Source organism: Montipora foliosa, chromosome 14 (assembly GCF_036669935.1).
Source record: "Montipora foliosa isolate CH-2021 chromosome 14, ASM3666993v2, whole genome shotgun sequence".
NCBI classification, from domain to species: domain Eukaryota; kingdom Metazoa; phylum Cnidaria; class Anthozoa; order Scleractinia; family Acroporidae; genus Montipora; species Montipora foliosa.
The window spans coordinates 1,772,982-1,791,504 of record NC_090882.1 but is presented as its reverse complement, the minus strand read 5'-3'; the positions used below and the strand labels follow the sequence as shown (position 1 = coordinate 1,791,504).

General features: G+C 38.1%; 4 protein-coding genes across 4 annotated transcripts in view; 2 read left to right on the top strand and 2 right to left on the bottom strand.

The window, feature by feature from the left end:
- The window catches only part of LOC137984718 (proliferation-associated protein 2G4-like), a 38,289-nt gene extending 37,891 nt beyond the window's left edge, over positions 1-398 (bottom strand). Inside the window, exon 1 of the mRNA XM_068831978.1 lies at positions 211-398. Within this exon, the coding sequence (XP_068688079.1) occupies positions 211-310 (100 nt within the window). The 5' untranslated portion in view covers positions 311-398. The remainder of the gene's footprint in view (positions 1-210) is intronic.
- Positions 399-582: 184 nt separating this feature from the next.
- Positions 583-1,935, top strand: LOC137984716 (uncharacterized). The gene is made up of 2 exons (XM_068831976.1): positions 583-1,300; positions 1,474-1,935. The coding sequence occupies exons 1-2, from the start codon at positions 637-639 to the stop codon at positions 1,884-1,886; spliced, it is 1,077 nt and encodes a 358-aa protein (XP_068688077.1). The 5' UTR covers positions 583-636; the 3' UTR covers positions 1,887-1,935.
- Positions 1,936-1,953: 18 nt separating this feature from the next.
- Positions 1,954-4,488, bottom strand: LOC137984717 (golgin subfamily A member 6-like protein 7). The gene is made up of 3 exons (XM_068831977.1): positions 4,412-4,488; positions 3,938-3,973; positions 1,954-3,429 (listed from the first exon to the last, which is right to left on the bottom strand). Exons 1-3 carry the CDS (start codon positions 4,486-4,488, stop codon positions 2,634-2,636), a joined length of 909 nt encoding a protein of 302 aa, XP_068688078.1. The 3' UTR covers positions 1,954-2,633.
- Positions 4,489-4,663: 175 nt separating this feature from the next.
- On the top strand, positions 4,664-17,454 carry LOC137984715 (mannose-1-phosphate guanyltransferase alpha-A-like). Its single transcript, XM_068831975.1, has 12 exons — positions 4,664-4,954; positions 5,093-5,190; positions 6,303-6,406; positions 6,932-7,118; positions 8,036-8,095; positions 10,062-10,192; positions 10,333-10,461; positions 11,175-11,272; positions 12,824-12,870; positions 12,976-13,068; positions 14,403-14,574; positions 15,181-17,454. Exons 1-12 carry the CDS (start codon positions 4,915-4,917, stop codon positions 15,279-15,281), a joined length of 1,260 nt encoding a protein of 419 aa, XP_068688076.1. The 5' UTR covers positions 4,664-4,914; the 3' UTR covers positions 15,282-17,454.
- Positions 17,455-18,523: the final 1,069 nt, after the last annotated feature.

Here is an 18,523-nt window from a genome sequence, read left to right as displayed (position 1 = left end):
TCTTATTAAACTGATACGAAGGGAAGTCTTCGTAAATAACCTGTAATAACAATAAAACCCATCTTCTTGAAGGAAAGGAACATTCAGAATTCTTGACTCTTAAAAGGCAAGATTTAAGTGAAACTTATATCGCATTGGTTTGTTTCACAGCTGAAATGATACCTATAAGCTTATCCAGACTTTATAGTTCAGGGACAAATCTTTACTTACGGTTTGCCATATCTCCAGCCATCTTGTATTTCGTAACAACGAGATCTTCAGTAATTGTAGGATCCTCTTCTTCACTTGAATCGCCTCCTTTATCTGCCATTTTGGCACAGAGTTTGCGACCAGATGAAGGAAATTCGAATATTCCGTCCAAGTCCAAGATGTCCAATTGCACGTGCGTTGTGTGAAAAAAATGATACCCACAATGCCATGTAAAAAGCGCGGGTATTTCTTACAGTACCCTAGAGAGGAAGAAATACAACACAAGTGCTGGGAGGTGGTAATAGGGACTTTAAGATACGGGGACGCGGACGCCTTGAAGTACGCGACCGTCGAAGAGAGCCTGGGTCGAGAACACAGCGTTCGTGGCGGGAAATTTAAGTTAAGGTTCTTTGCGAGCGACGCGACGAGTTTTTCGAATTCACTGATATGGCTTCTTTCAGGGAAACTCGAGAAATGTTGTGTTTAAGTCATGCAATGGGCTTTATTACCGATGCAGAATTCTTGCTGCTCTATGAGGAAAGCAAGTCAGATAATTTGGATTTTCCTTACCAAGAATATCCGACATTTTCTTTGCCGGACAAAAATAGAGCTGAGTGTACAGCCAATTTAAGGGTTGAGAAGCATCACATAACTCGCCTTGAAGATGCACTGCAAATTCCTGCTGTATTTAAATGTGATCAAGGAACGGTATGTGATGGAACTGAGGGCCTTTGTATTCTTCTCAAGCGATTTGCCTACCCTTGTCGCTACTCCGACATGATCCCGATATTTGGAAGGCCAGTCCCAGAAATCTGTATGATAAATAATACTGTGATGGATTGGGTATATGAAAACCACAGGCATCGTATCATGGATTGGAATCCAACCGTTTTGAGTGCCATCCAGCTCGAAAGCTACGCTGATGTAATTTCTAACAAAGGAGCACCACTTACAAATTGCTTTGGTTTTGTTGACGGAACTGTTCGTCCAATATCTAGACCAGGAGAAAACCAGCGCTTGGTATACAATGGGCACAAGCGTGTACATGGGTTGAAGTATCAGTCGGTTGTGGTTCCAAATGGCTTAATTGCACACCTCTATGGGCCAGTAGGTAAGGCACTTTCCGATCATTTCCTAGGGGCCGGACAATTTAAGATACACAATATAGTATTAAATAAGTCCTTTCCACATTTTTCACTCAAATCTTTTTTGACTTGAAAGTAAACTAATGATGTTTGAGCTCTCTTTTTGATGTTTTACTGCATTTTATTTTTCATTCAACAGAAGGAAAAATGCACGATGCAGCAATGCTGGCAGAATCACACCTGTATGACAGCCTCCAACCACATGCGTTTTCAACCACTGGACAGGCTATGTGTATTTATGGAGATCCAGCCTACCCCCTTAGGGTGCATCTTCAGGCACCTTACAGGCATCGAGTTTTAACCCCGCAAATGCAGGCTTATAACCATTCCATGAGTGCTGTTCGCAGCTCTGTTGAGTGGCTTTTCGGGGAGATAGTGAACTATTTTAAATTTTTAGACTTTAAAAAGAATTTAAAAATAGGTCTAAGTCAAGTGGGAAAAATGTATATTGTCTGTGGGATTCTGCACAATGCACTGACATGCCTCTACGGAAATACCACATCTCAGTTTTTTGATTTAGATCCTCCATCACTAGAGGATTATTTTGCTTGATTGTTCTAAATGGACTTGATAAAACATCCAGCCAAAAAGGAAGAATAGTGTTCCATATAATGATAAACTTTAATATATGCTAAGTCATTGCAACGTTGTGAGCCTTTTTACACCGCAAACATTGAAAAGGTGTTGTAACTTTTTGAAGAGAAATGTTGTAGCTACTGTAAAAAGATTAATTTAAGATTAAAACAATTTTCTGGAGAAAAGTACAATTAATGCTTCTTTTTAGTCTACCTTTTTTAAAGGTTTAATGGCATAAGACATGAAATTGTTTACCAATTTGTACTCTATGATCTCATAAAATCTTACCGACCTAATCTTAACACATTAACAAAAACTGGGGGGAGGGGTAGATTTCAAGTTGCCTCTTGCTTTTAAGATAAATGAATCAATCAATACATATGGCCATGTGCAAATTATCCCAATACATGGCACCAATTTTTGGGCAATTCACATTATTGCAAATGACAGAAATTTAACACATGCTTAAAACATGTTTTCAATCAGCAGTAGCAGTTCTTGGGGTGAATGAATTGCATGCACAGAGGATCATACAAATGCTAAATATCAATGGATGGACAGTAAAAAAAATTGCAGGGGTGACTAAAAGCTTGTTATGGTGAATGTTCATCATTTCCCTTCCTGATGTCTTCCTTAATCACATCCTTTATAAAATCCCAACAAGAAAATCACATCATGTCTTTTAAAACAACTAAGCAAATGTAGTTTCAGGCCTCAACAAGGTCACTTGGGTACAAGTTTTTCAATTATTCCCATCAGAGCCTGAGATTGAGTTTGCTGTTGAATCAAAAACAAATTTTGCATGTCTTGAACTTGTTTCTGCTGCTGTTGTTGTTGGTCAATCATGGTTTTGAACATTTGTGCCATACTCTCTTTTTCTTGCTTCTGCTGTGCCTGCTGTTGCTCTAGCATGGACTTAAACATCTGTATTTGTTGAGTTTGGAGGGCTTGCAACTGCTCCTTTTCTTGCTTTTTCAATTCAATTTCTTGACTTTTCAGTTTGAGATCTTCAGCTGCTCTTTCTTTGAGATATTCAACTGCTTCACTTCCACTTCTCCTGCTCTTCCTTGCTTTGCTGCTTCCTTCTTCTGATTTCCGCTTTTGAGTTTTTCCCATTGTTTCCATCGCCTTTTCTCGCATATCCTCTGCCTTTCTCCTGTCTGCCTCTAGCTTTTCCTTGTTCTCATCAATTGCCTCCTGCATCTCAGTGTCAGCTGACTCCTCCATGGCTATAATTTGCTCAACTGCAGCATCTACCTCGGTACGCTCTGGGGTTATTCCACTTTCTTTCAACTCCTGAGCTTCTTGCCTCTTAAATCTTTGAATAAGGATTCCAATATGGTCTCGAACTGCTCTCTTGTCAACAATAAAATGAGGATCTTTCACACTGTTAAGGTTGTCAGCAATTTTCTGCCACAATGCACTACGTTGAACAGACTTTTTTTTGGCACTGTATGGATTCACAAATATGATCTCCTTACACAAAACAATATCATGTAGAGGTGTCCAGCTCATAATTCTGCAATGTAAAAAATACACCAACCATTTCAGTTTCTTAAGAAGGAAAACAAGAATTCCTTCAATAATAATAATAATAATAATAATAATAATAATAATAATACCCTAAAAATAACCAGTTGATGCACATGTTGAACATTATTGGAACAGAAATTTCCAGCCACACAAAAACTGCCTGAAACAGCAAAAAGTTTTAAAGTCTGTGATTTTTCCATTCTTGCCTTCTGCTGTTGATAAATGTGCTATAGCCTGCATATTTTTTTTCAAGATTTGCTGACTTGTAACTGTGCTTTGACTCCAAGAATAACACTTGAAAATTGTTGTCAATAACTTCTTTTTAACGTTTTCTCTCCGGCTATTCGGATGGTCTTCACTGTAAAGGACATTTTCATTTTTGGCTTTCGCTTATTTCCCTAGCTAAATGAAGCTCTAGGTTCAAAAATACATGATGAGACTTGCTTTGGGACGTTTGGAATACATATGCAACAAATTTACCGCTGAAAACTTACTTGGGTTTCGAAGCCATTCCCGGGTAGATCCTGAAACTGAAATCAGTCAATGTATGAGTAATTCACAAAACAGAGGCTACTACCGAGATTGCTAAGTGTTATTTCTTGCCATTCTGCATTGTTTTAACGATATTTCAGCAATTTTAGCAGATGTTTAGGGCCTCTTCATATGAGCCGGTCAACCGGGCTGGCTTGGTTTCTGAGATCTTGCCTCGCCACTTATACTCTTTCCTATGTATAAATTTCGATGAAATTATTTCCATATGAACACTCCAGCAACATAGCTTCGCTTTCCCCGCACAGAGGCCACTTTCGCAACACAGCGGCGAAAATGGCATAATTTTTGTCTTGTATGTATTTTTAAGCGACTTTGTAAATAAAAAATAACAAAGGAGATACTTAAACATCCAAAATAACACAGGCACTGTTAATGAAAAGGTCTGTAGAAACCAAAAAGACCACCAATTTACTCACGTTCTATCAGCAACGCGAAAAGCCTTTATGTCACGTCCGTCGACGGCAAGAACGCAGCACATCCAACTTTTGTTCATGCGCAGTGAAGGTCTCAGGTGTCATTTTACTTCCGGTTCTCTTTCGCGACGTCCGCGTTCCTGTATCTTAAAGTCCCTAATGGCTCACACAACATTATTTATGAATTTGACTTGCCCTACCCCAGGGAGATAAACACTTCGGTAGATGTAAAACCGGAAATAGACTATAAAATTTTTGCAAAGCAGTTTCAGGTTTATCCAAATGTGGCCAAACTTTCTCCAAAGAACTAAGACACTAGGCAATTAATAAAATGTGGTGTTTTCCGTGCCTCATTCTAAAACGGAGTGGGGACCGGACAGGCTATGTTCTTTACTGACGCCTGGTTACTTTATTAATTCACAATCTTGTGAAAGCAGGAAAATATCCATAGCGATTTCTGAATATCGATTTTTTGGCCGACGAAGGATTCATCTGCAGGAAAAACTATGATCAAGGCTGTGATTTTAATTGGTGGTCCAATGAAAGGTAAAATCTTTCTTCCAGAATGTTGCTCGCATAATTTCAATTCAACCATTCGTTGCCGCCTACTACAGCTGGTAGTAAACGTTTGAACTGCAGAACGTGTTACGTAAGGCTGAACTTTTTCTTCCTTCGTGATTGCAGGGACGAGGTTCCGTCCTCTCTCGCTGGAACTACCCAAACCTTTGTTTCCCATCGGGGGATTTCCAGTGGTATATCATCATATTGAAGCGTGCAAGAAGGTACTTAAGACTTGTAAATTGAGATCCGTAATCTTTTTTGTGTTATCACAGGACGTCCACGTCACATTCAACTCTTTAAATCAATTCAAATTTCATGGGTACATGTAAAACTGAAATAATTTGTGAAAGAAAACAGTAGAACTTTAGGTGGCATTGCCTCATGTTTATGAAAGTGTATTTATAAATTTTTGATTAATTTCGGCACACATTATTTTGGTCTTTACTATTCAGACTAGGAGGCTTTAGCAAACAATTCCAAACGTACAACACAGTGAGATTTCTCAGGGTTAGATTTAATGCAGTATATGAAAGGTTATTGCTTTACAATCTTCATACAAATACTTTGCCATATTTAGTTTCATGTTTTGGTTATGGCAAGATAACGTTTTCAAACCCATTGATTCTTGAACCAGTACCCCAATTGATGAGTAAATTCATCTGGCATTAGACAGAGTAGAATCCATTATGTCTCACTCATAGGAGTCATGATCAGTGGGTTAAAGAGGACAAAGTTTTTTTAGTGGATGTAGAGGTTGTATCACGAGGATGCAGGGTTGGAGAAGTTTTCTTAGCATGTAGTTGGCAGTTTTAGGTGTGTGAGTAAGCAAGACAAGCTAGCTGCCAGTGGCAGCGAGAATATTCCCCAAGCAGGTTTTGAACCGGTCAGTGTAAAACGCAGACTGCAGACTGCAGACCGGGGGGAAAATGCAGACTGAGGTTGAAAGCCCAAATCCATTAGAAATGCTAACAGTTAAGCCTAAATAATGTTTTAGGCCTAATAATTAGGCCTATAAGGTTAGCATTTCTAAGGGGTTTGGGCTTTTTCAACAGTTCCGTTATAACCTCAGTCTGCATTTTACCCCTGGTCTGCAGTCTGCAGTCTGCAGTCTGTAGTCTGCGTTTTACACTGACTGGATTTTGAACACATTGCTTACATGTAAGAAGACTAGTTTGTCAGTGAAAGTGATTTTGTATGTCTTTGGTGCCACAAGTGTAATATTGATTAAATTTCACTTTGTTTTAGATGTAGGACCACCATAATTTATTTTCTCATTTTGCGTGTGCAATACATGTAGCGCAAATCACATACAGTATGATTCTTGTGATTTCAGATTCCAGACCTCAAGGAAATTATCTTGATTGGATTTTACCAGTCAAGTGAAAGTCTGTCTAAGTTCATTGCAGATGCACAACAAGAATTTAACATTCCTATCAGGTACAGTGGTTTATAATAATGATTTTCTCTTTTCCTTATTTTTTAACTACATTGAAATTATTATTATCATCATCATCATTATTATTACTAATATTATAAACAAATCATATTAATAATAATTTATTATTGTTACTATTATTATACATGTATTATTATTATTGACAACATCATTAGTGTTCTCATGGGAGATTTACATGCAGCTGATGGTGATAATGGCAGGTACAAAACACAGGTCACAGGTCCGGGTCACAAGTCATTGTTTATATCAATACAGAAAGTATCCTACAGCATAAATATCCAGTAAAGGAAGCAAACCTTAGGCCTAATTCTGCCTAGACAAAAGTTTTTACAGGTACAGTAGGCCTAATGTTACTGTAGCATTTGTAAACAGTTAGGGACTTGCTTCTGTATTGGTACGGTGTAAAACAATTATTAATGTACCTGCCCACAGTGCATGATAGCCATAGTCTAAATCATAAAATTACATACTGGTAATTTTTTTTTTGATAATTTATTTGTTTGCAGATATTTACAGGAGTTCCAGCCACTAGGTACAGCTGGTGGCTTATACCACTTTAGAGATCAGATATCCATGGGCAATCCTGAAGCATTTGTTGTCCTAAATGCTGATATCATGGGTGATTATCCTCTGCGAGAATTTGTTGAATTTCACAAGGAACATTTAGGAGAGCATTCAATTTTGGCCACAGAGGTAAAAATATTGTCAATCTAATCAATGATCTATTAATTTTGATACTTTTCAAACAAAGACATTTCTGGACCAGTAAAACTGATACATACACTGGACATCTCATCTAATTCCAGAATTTGTGTCTACTTTTCAAAGAGATGATTCTCCTATGTTTTTATCGTTATGAGTGAATATAAACAATGACTGTGTTTTTGGTACCAAGCAATGAGAAACGTGAACAGCTACATGGAGAAAGTCAGTTGAAACAGTACACAAGTAAAACAAAATTTTAAAAAGCAATGATTTTCCACTTAAGTTGGATGGGCTGCAGCACTTGTTTTAGAGATGGGTCATTATTTATGGCATCAAGGATCAGTAACTGCAACAGGGAGATGATCTGTCAAATTGTGATGACCCCATTTCGAATTCCCCAATCATATAAAGTACCTAACTTTTTTTTTTTGCATAAAACTCACCCCCCACCATGTTCACACCCCTATTTGTTTGAGCCGTCATCACCCTTAAATACATGTAATTTAATTATTATTATTAGTATTATTAGTATTATTAGTATTATTATTATTATATCTGAGCAAGTTTCAATCCAGTGTCGTAAAAACGAAATCAAAGTAGTTACTTTATCCAATCAAAAAGGATGTTGGCAATCCAGTAAACCAATCAAAACTTAAAGTACCGGTAATTACATGTACCGGTACATGCTAGCTGTAATTGGTTTTGTTTTCACTTCTGATTGGTTGAAAAAGTGGCATGAGAACTTTGAACCAATCACTGAGTGAAGTAATGCAAAACCAAAGCAATTCACTAATTATTACATGTACCTTCAACACTCAATTGAAAACTGCTCTATTGATTTTGATGTACCTTCATTAAAATTAATTACATGTAACTTAATGTTGTATTTGTTTCTTTTCTGTTAGGCTAACAGAAGACAAGCTCACAACTTTGGCTCTTTGGTGGAAGACATTAACACTCATAAGGTTGGTGCAAATAGATATGGTAGGGTGCTGCAATCTTCAACAGAATTCTGGGGACACATTTGCACTTGTGACTCTTTACACGCACATGAGGCAGACAGTCGCATGAGATTCACACTTACTCGTACCCAGCTCTTCCAAACATTCACCAACGGTTTTTTCAACATTGTCTTGGATTGGGGAGGGAGGAACTGCACTGGAGTTTTAGAGTAATAATTTCATGTATTACATGTATGCTACTGCTCAAGGAAGTAATTCTGAAATCAGTGATAATAACGACTTTTGCATGACAGTCATAAGGAACTTTGTCCATGATTATAGCATGTCTTGAAGAGTACCCGGTATTGACAGACATACAATACAGATTTGCATGTGTAATACAATAATGAATGAGATCACAATGGCAATCTTTTTCTAAAACTATGATGCACACTACCCAGGGACTGGAATACCACTTTGAGAAACAGCAGAACACTTTGAACAGCAGAGCAAAGCTGGAAAGTACTCTTATGAAATTTCCAGAAATAGCCATTTAAAAAAAAGTGTTCTTGGTTATCGGAGTAAGATGTATTTAGTTTTAGTATACATAAAGCTGCAAATACAGTGCAAGTCAAGGTACTGTAAGTAGGTGTAAGTGTTCACTATTAAAGGGTATTTTCAAGGCAGGCCTTCTGATAGGGTGCGATTAAAAAATGCAAATTATGCGATTTTTTCAGGGCAGATTGTGCGATTAGAAAGGCCAATTATGCGATAAATAATGTAAATTATGCGATTTTTTTCTCAGCAATTTTAAGCTTGTTTTATAAGGTTTCAGGTTAAGAAAAACACTTTTTTGCTGCCCTAAAGACATTTTGAACACAAAGGAACAGTAATTATGTATCTCGATCGACATTAGTTGGGATAAATAAAAAAAAATGAGGTCTTCTGCACTACCGGTGCACCACGTTAAAAGTTGAAAGGACACAGCTAACATGCCAAATGAATGATCAAGGTGCTCGTCAACCACGAACTTCCGAAGATGGTCAATACCCCCATTTATACGAGAGAAAATAAGCCGCGGTTTTCTCTGGCCGCGGCTTATATTGACCTGAGTATATATTCGTATAAATAGTTCCTTTTGCGTATTTTGTACACCGTGACCAGAGTAAGCCGCGGCTTATTTTCTCTCGTATAAAAGGCCCTAATATTGCACGACCAGAAAAACATCAGTCCATCGTCCACGTGGAGCGTAGCTGTGAGGTACTTTCTTGCTCGATCGTGAGCTGTCAGATTGGGCGGAAGGTGGGAACTTCCTTCTTCGTCGAAGAAAAAGCGAGCGCTTTCACAACAAACTTATCCATGAGTAAGTTTTTATCAGTTTTCAACGAAAAAAACTACATTTTGCCGAAAAACTTACAACTTCGCTTATTTTTCAAAATCTCTTCTCTAAGAGAAGGCAACTGTGTCATTTCAGTGGTGTGTATATAAGGGCGTGTTTGTGTTGCACCAATAGAAAGAGACTCGTACCAGGTCCCCGACATGAAAAATAAAGCCTTGAACTTCAAATGTTTACGAAATCGAAGGTGACAAAGGTTTTTTAGCCATTTCCCAAGATAAATCATCTTAAAAATGGCGTATTTATGCAGGAATCTCTAAGAAACGTGTTGATTTATGTTTCATTTTATGAACTTTGTGCGTCCTTTTGTGAATTATGCGATTTTTCGTGGATTGTGCGATCGGATGCGATTTGAGGTCGATTGTGCGAAATCGCACCATCGCGTAATATCAGAAGGCCTGTCAAGGGTGGTAATGAAAAAGACAGCTGTCACGTTAAAAAAGGTTGATTTTGTGCTTCAAACAGGAAATTAGGAGATGCATTTTGTAAGTACCAGGAGACTCTTTTAATACATGTATTTGACATACCTGTAATAATCATTTTACTCATAATGTTGCTAATTCATTGACTTACCATTCCTTTTCTCCTCTGTAGGTGTTACATTATGTAGAAAAGCCAGAAACGTTTGTTAGTGAAGTCATCAACTGTGGTATTTACATCTTCTCACCAACCGCTTTGTTCAAACTCATGGGTGAAATTCTTCAGGAAAATTATCACAAGATGAGGTACAACTACATTGTAACAATAGCAAAAATTGTGCTGAGAAAAGTGGTTACAAGTTCACACATTTTATGAAAAGGGCTGCAGAAGGAGAATATGCTGAAATAATTTTTGTTTGTCCACTCTTTTGAATGTTTGATTTCAGTGAGGAACCGTTTAATACGAATGCTGAGTCCATTAGAATGGGTGAGGATGTTCTTGCCAATTTAGCCAGCTTAGGGACACTTAACGCATTCAAAACAAGGAACTTTTGGACAAGTATCAAGAGTGCTGGGTATGAGAATTATTCATGTTTTTATTGCAAAGCCATCCCTGCTCATTGTACTGATTTGTTACACTGTGACAATAGAATTCAATATACACATGCTGAGTTGGGTCATTTCTTGCTGTTGACAATCCATCTTACAGGATGTCAGAACAAAAACTATGAATAACGCCGACATACACTCTTATGCCTTCCGGTTGCAAGCTAAAATACATTAATTTTGCATGCTTCATTCTTAAACCACTGCCTAAAATACAGTTGTAACTTCCAGACTTTGGCAATTAGTCTTAACCAAAATTTGATCTGATGCAGTTTTTGTATATTTGACAACCCTCTGATTTGCCAGATTGCATGAGGTCCAGTTTTGTTTGGTTATTTATTAAATAAGTGCTATTATGAAAGTCCCATTAGATATTACAACGTATATGCACAAGTGCCCTTCTAATAATTCTCGGGGGAATCAAATGTATTCAAATCAGAATAAAAACGTTTTTTTTGTTCATGGAAAACTGGCATACAGTACCAATTCAAGGGAAAAATCTCTGAGCAGAGTAGAAAGAAATTAATGCTGATTCTGAGATACAAATGTATGACATTACAGATTGCAGTATCAAATGAAGGCCACATTGTTCAAGTAAGATTGTTCTCAGAACTGTGCGAAAACCTGCTCCACAGTGAAGATAAAAAAAAATTACAGGTTTCTATTTTTTGTTTCCTGACAGGTCTGCAATTTATGCAAATAGAAATGTCCTTTCACTGTATAACAAGACACATCCGGAACTTCTTGCACAAAATGGAGTGAACCAGCCTCATATAATAGGTAAACTTGGGAAAACGTATTCTGCACATGTATGTAGAATCGAGTTAGACTTATTATCTGTTTTGGTACAGACTGAGAATTAGTGATTTAAATGACGTGCTATAGTTCATAAAGGTGCAAGTATTGACTTTAGAAGATTATTATGTAATTCTAATTTAAAAATAATTGTTCGAGATCGCAAACTATTCCAAAACTTGAGACATTTTAAACATTCAAGAACCGACTTTCAACTACCTTCTAAGTTTGAATTTTAGTACTTATCAAGTAGACAATAATTATTTTAGACATTTTAGAACCCTCTTTCAACCATATTCGCAGTTGAAACTTTAGACATTTTAGACGTTTTAGAAGCCTAAATAGTACATTTAGTCTAATTTCTTTATTGAGTAATGATTTTAGATAACATAAACATGTAGAACACTTTTTGCTATTGAGCTCTAGAGTTTAAAGAAATTAAGCCCTAACTTGTTTGTTACTGGTAAAATAAAATACTTCTAAAAATTATGGAGGGTAACTGTTGAATAATTATATAATCTATCTTCTAATATCAATATCACCTTTCTCCTATGGCGGTGCTGCGTTGGTGGGGATGAAGTGCAATGTGAAAGTTTAGTTTTAGCAAATCAGTTAATTACATCATGTAAATTAAAGGTAAATTAGCCACTGTAAGAAAGATGTGCAAGCTGTTGCAAGCATTAGACCTTTGTCGACCAGGCTGAAAACTGAGCAATTAAAACCCCAACGGAAGGATTACAGCTGGTAACTGGTTGCCATGGTAATCACAAAGTATGGTAGAGTAGAATATTTTTGAGATACTCAAAGTTATAACACTCTGACAGTTTATCAGGGGGTAGGTGCTGGTAGCAAGAGAGGAAGCAGCACTCTCCTCAGCTGCAAGGAGGTCACCATGGAAACCGAGCCACAATCCCTCTCCCAATCTCAACACATCTCTGAGCAAAACCAGTGTGTGGAATTTATACTTACCACAAAATATGGGAGGGAGGGAGGGAAAAAATTAGCAAGCAAGCAAAAAAGCAAATCAAGCCAAAGTACATGGCAATGCCCCTGCAAAGCTCCCTGGATCCCCCCCCCCCCCCCCAAATATCCTAGGCAAACCGCTGCATTGGCTGGTTTTAACTTTGCCTAAATTATACAATGTATTTAAATAACTTCATTCAAATTTAGCCAGTGGTGCATGTGATTTGAACCTGGTGCAACTGTATGCGAATCCAGTGAGGAAACCATTAGTCAGACTACATACGCTGTAGCCTTCCAACATTACGGATTGTGAAAACTATCAAATTAATATTAATGATAAAGTACGTCATAGCCTTCCAATATATTTTTTTTGCTTCAAGCATATAGCCCTTCAGATGATTCATGATGTTTAAAGGGGACATAATTATGTGTAGTTTAACTCCTAAAGCCCCCCAATCAGCCAGTAAAATAATTGGCTGGTGCTAGCCAGAGTAAAATCTATAAGTCTTAATCACAAATGGGTTCCAGGGGATAAACAATAATAATTTTATTATGTGGATGTTCATGTTTTAGGAGATGTATACATTCACCCAAGTGCAGTAGTTCATCCCACGGCAGTGGTAAGAAGTACTGATTTAATTAATTTTTTAAGAAAATGAGGACTCTACTTAAAGTTCAAATTGAAGGTCACTGACATATTTACGTGTACTTCACATGATTTTTAGCTTGGTCCCAATGTGTCTGTAGGAAGCAATGTACTCATTGGCCCAGGTGCAAGAGTTAGGGAGACCATTCTTCTTGATGGAGCGGAACTTAAGGTGAATGACTTTTAAGTAACTTGGACTTAACATTTAAGTATTAAAGTGGTAGGTAGGTAAAGACTGAAGTTAGCATTTAAAGTGGACTGGAGTAAATGCTGCTCAATCTGGTCCAGTTGAAAGTACCCTCACGATTTATACACATTAATAGCAATGGCTATAGTTTACTTATTTTACAAATACTGTTAACCCATTGACACCTGAACTGTCCCCAGTTGACCAGTAAAATCGTCTGGCATTAGACAGAGTAAAACCTATTACGTCCCTTTCCCAGGAGTTAATGGGTTAAAATCGTCTGGCATTTAACAGAGTAAAACCTATTAAGTCCCCTTCCCAGGAGTTAATGGGTTAAAATCGTCTGGCATTTAACAGAGTAAAACCTATTAAGTCCCTTTCCCAGGAGTTAATGGGTTAAAATCGTCTGGCATTAGACAGAGTAAAATCTATGTAGTCTCACTCCCAGGAGTCAATGGGTTATTAATTTAGTATGATAATTATGAAAATAACAACTTTATTCATTCAATTCAATGAAAGGGAAGATTACCAGTCCAGAGGTTATCCCTGTCAAAGGTACAGTATATGCCCACAGCCGGGTGTGGTTGACTGAGAGTCGATTTTGATGAGGGAGGAAGACTGGAGTACCTGGAGAAAAACCCTCAGAGTCAGATAGAGGTTGAATGAAACGACCTCATGGCCAAGGCCGCGGTTGAACCCGGATTGCAGAGGTTGGACATGCAGTTGATAACCGCTAAGCCATCCTGACTCCACAGTACATTGTATGTCACAGATACCCTTTTGTATTGAAGTGTCTGAAACACTAGAGCAAACTGGTAACCAAAGTCTTATTTGGAGTAACAAAAGTTTAAGCAATGACAAGAACAATGTTCATGATGCTTACCTTTCAGGCAACCGCCATAAAAAAGTGCCAGCCTGAAACTTTGTTCCACTTGCCCCAGGCTATCTGACAGACTTTTTGTTGGGCCCTCTTCAGCACTCCACTTCGTCCTCAAGCTGGTGATACACGGTTCAACATTTGTTGATCAACAAATGTTGCAGCTGTTGTTCAACAAATGTTGAACGGTGTGTCATGCTATGTTGAATGTTGAAATATTCCATTCAACACGTTAAACGTTGTTGAACGATGTTTAACAAAAATAGAGACCAGCTCCATTCCGTTCAACACGTCTATGCAACATGGTTCAACATTTTGTTGAACTGTGTCTCATCTGCTTAAGATTACAACAGAGCAAGCCCCAGTAGTGGGAGTTCCTAACAGCCCCTTAGCAGTACCTAATGTGTAAACTTAACATGAACATTCTCTTTTTGTTTGACAGGATCATTGTTGCATCCTGTATAGTATCATCGGTTGGAATTGCTCCATTGGGGTGTGGTCGAGAGTGGAGGGAAGCCGCTGTGATCCAAACCCTAATGAAGAATTTGCTAAGCCAGATGGAGAATCACTATTTGGGAACAATGGAAAACTGACACCATCAATTACTATACTAGGTAAGAAAGGCAATATTCATAGCAAGGTATGAAGAGCCATCTGCAAAACAGCGCGCACTTCACGTACTTACAGGCTCAGGTTTCCCCCCCCCCCAAAATGAGAAATTAGCTGCTTAATAGCAACCTAGCATAAATTGGTTGCCCGAATCAATCCAAGAACGTTCACAAGTTTCTTGTCAAATAAAGAAATAAAACAACTAGAAAGTGCATGGGACACAACTTTTTTTCCCGTCTTCCTCATTGTCATGTACTGTATAATCAAAATTTTGGCATATAATTCGGAAAGATTTTCGTTCCATTTGATTCCTTTCACTTAATTTTTTGAAATGCTTGGCCAATTGGAAAAAAAAAAGCACGATTTTTTTTTAGCTATCAAGCTACTTCACAGGCACCCAACTTTTAATGATCTGAAAGAAATATGATTAAAAACACCAAATGGCAGGAGACAACCAGTTGACTATTTTCAAAAGGTGGTAGAGTTAAATCTGGGACAACCGGAAACAAACCCAACGCCCTAACCACTGGACCATGCTGCCTCCCAAAAGGGACCCTTGTTTGTGTGAGCATGCATGAACAACTTTAAGGTAGTTTTTTTTCCTTTTCCAGGTCGCAATGTCACAATTCCTGGAGAGCTTATAGTCCTTAATTCAATCGTTCTACCTCACAAAGACCTTAATCAGAGTTACAAAAACGAAATAATATTATAACCACAAAGTGGAAAGTAACCAGTATGTAGATCATTTTAATAGAAGGCATTTATAATCAGGGGCACCCAACGAGAATATAGTTCAAAACCACTTAAACATAGCATTGTTAAACGTATTTTAGTATTTAAACGGTAGATATAGGCATATTTTATCCCCTAAAAATTTTTCATCTGTTCGGATTTCCTAGCTGAAAGTCTAGTGATCCGAAATTTATAGGGATCAAAGCTTACCTTTTCTAAAATTTCACCCAGAAAAAAGGCTCCCGAAAATTCTAGGTGACATTTTTAGGATAAAAATCCGTAAAAAAAGGGCAATTATACCATTTTTCAGATGTTCGAAAATCCTAATAGAGGCAGGCACCAAGAAATTTTACAGCAAATGTTCCGAAAATTCTAGATCTCAAATCGTCTTCCGAACAGATGTTTTCCGAAAATTGACGTTGGGTGCCCCTGTTTAATAATTTAAAAGCAGTTTTCAAAGTGATGTTATCTGCCAAACAGATGAGCAGAGACTTTTGTGCTTTCCATCCCAGGTCATAGCTTTCCATTATTGTATCCCTATGCAATAGACTCTTCATCTAGTCGGTATCTTCCGTTATGGACAAAGGTAAACATGATGAAATTTTATAGGTTGAATTAATAAAAATATTTAAGGCCCATAGTCAATTTAATGTGGTTGGTGATAACTAGTCATATACATTTGCAGCGAGAAAATTGTTTATTTTACATCTCTGTGTAGATTGCGGTTTTTAACTTCCGGGGTCTTATTGAAAAGAGCTAACTTTCGAAATATTCTTGTGGGAGGGGAACCATAGCAAACTATAGGCCCCGTCTCACAACCGTTGTTTACAAAGTTCTGTGGGACGTTAGCGAGCCCATCATACACTGCAGGGGAATCTTTGCTGACGTCAATCTTACATTTTAACATACGAGTTTGCTCATTTAAGGCATTTTGCTAATTACCAATTGACTTGTGTGCAAAAGGTTAAAGAGCGTATTAAACTTGATAACGAGCCAATTATTAGCCATCAAAAACTGACAAATTCTTGGGTGGCAAAGCCCTAGTAAGCCGCATACATTCTTTACAAAATTTCGAATTTTCAAAGCATCATTGCGAGGGATTATTTGGTATAGCGGGTTCAATTTTTCAGAGATGGCTCATCAAGTTATCCAATGCAGTTTCAATATTTGGTACTTTATTCTCGGCTGATTATTTAGAAAATGATAGCTTTGTGCTAACGCGGCAAAAATGTTAACAAAAATTCCCCCAATATACACAGAAAGTAGAACATGGAAATTCCCAGTGTTGTGGTCTCCCTGAGGGGTTCTTTTGCATTGTCTAAATGACCGGCAGTTATTCTGTAGCCTCTTCTACAGGTGTTTTTACAGGATTGGGGAGGAGAGACGACTCGCCACAAAAACGCCAGCAGGGAAGGCTAGAAACCTGCCGGGATTTTTTTTCCTTGCAAAAATACGAACTTTGGGGTAGACTTTCATATACCGGACCACAATGGTGGAAGACAAAAGAACCATTGTTATTCTAATTAGGCCTTGTTGATTAGGTATTGTTATGTTCGCTTTGTCCTTTAGTTTTATGTACGTTAATTATTCCGGATCCGGTATATGAAAGACAAGCCAAAACCTGACTTACGAACGGTCACCTAGATACAGGGTAATTTTTATTCTTTCTTAGTCAGTGGCCATTTTTGTAAACGTTGCCAACTTGTGTAGATGCCCATAATTCCTTGTTCGTAATCGGCCTACGGTTGAGGCAGGTACGTTGTTGGTACATTATATGTCTCCGGACACCACTATATAGTACCTAATGAGGCAGCAATTCCCGACGCTGAAAGAAATAACCGTGGCCGCCGATGCGAGAAATAGGGGCAAGAAAAGTGGACCTGGAAACTGTTGGAAACTTAAGCGAAGAAGTTATTGTGCAAGGCAGAAAATCTTACACACGCTGAAAAAATAAATCTTATTTGTGAAAAATTAGCTCTTGATATTGGGAAGTTGAGAAATCGATTGTGGAAAATTGGTTATTGCAAATGTTTAGCCCCATATCATATATTGGTCTCCTTTCGATTCTGTTTGTCAAAGAATGTGAAAAGAAAACTTTAAGACATTTGTTACCAAATAGTCTGAAAGAAATAAAGATTAAAGGAAAATGTTCACATGAGTTTGTATTTGCTCTCTCTTGTAGTTAACACCCATCGTAAAGTGTCCACATTTGCACAAACTTTCATATTTTGTCCATGTGAACAAAGCTGACGGCCTCCAATTGACCACAACTGTACATGTTCTGCAGGGAAAGTCTCTGGCGAGAGGAAGAGAGAATGAACTATGCAGACAGTATAATGATATCAAGTAAAGCTATGATCCTCGCACTTATGGACGCAATTTTAGCAATTGCGTAAAGAAGCCTGAAAAATTCAGGATTTCAACGGGGTTTGAACCCGTGACCTCGCGATACCGGTGCGACGCTCTGACCAACTGAGCTTTGAAGCCACTGCATGACGTTAGAACCCACAAATGACCAGCTTCCGAAGTTAGTGGCTTCCTAGCTCAGTTGATTATAGCGTCGCACTGGCATCGCGAGGTCACTGGTTCAAACCCCGTTGAAGTCCTGAATTGTTCAGTGGCTTGAATCATCTCAGGATTTCCGATTGATAATAATTAGTCATCAAGGGCAGCACAGCTCAATATTTTCGATGAGACAATCATCACGGATCTGACATGCCTTTTTGGGACAAGTTTTTCCTTCAAGTTTTTTTTTACTGTTTCGGTAAAGGATTCTACTGCTCAGCAAAATTGAAGAGCTTCGGGTCTAACAGGCAATCATAGACAGTATTAGCTGAGATACTCCCTAGCTGAAAAGAGCCGCTTTCATCCTTCAATTCCTACTCTTACTGTTCAAGTTCGCCCCCTCCCCCCTTTTCAATTTTGCAACCATGTAACAGTGTCCATGACAGGTTTTTCGACATTGAAACGGAGGAGGGGATGGTTATTGATCACTTTGCAATTTTTTCCAGTCATGTGACAACGCTTCCGTTCTAGACAAGGTTAATTTTACAGTCACATCCCTCTTGTCCCCAAATTAAAGGGAGAGCTTGTAGGGACATATCCTGGAGGGTGAATTGAGTGGCTAGCTAAATACGTCTATCAGAAATAGCTAAGGTGATACTTCGAGCTGTTTGAGTTGTTTTACGACACTGTTTTATGTCTTCAACTCACTTATGGCCT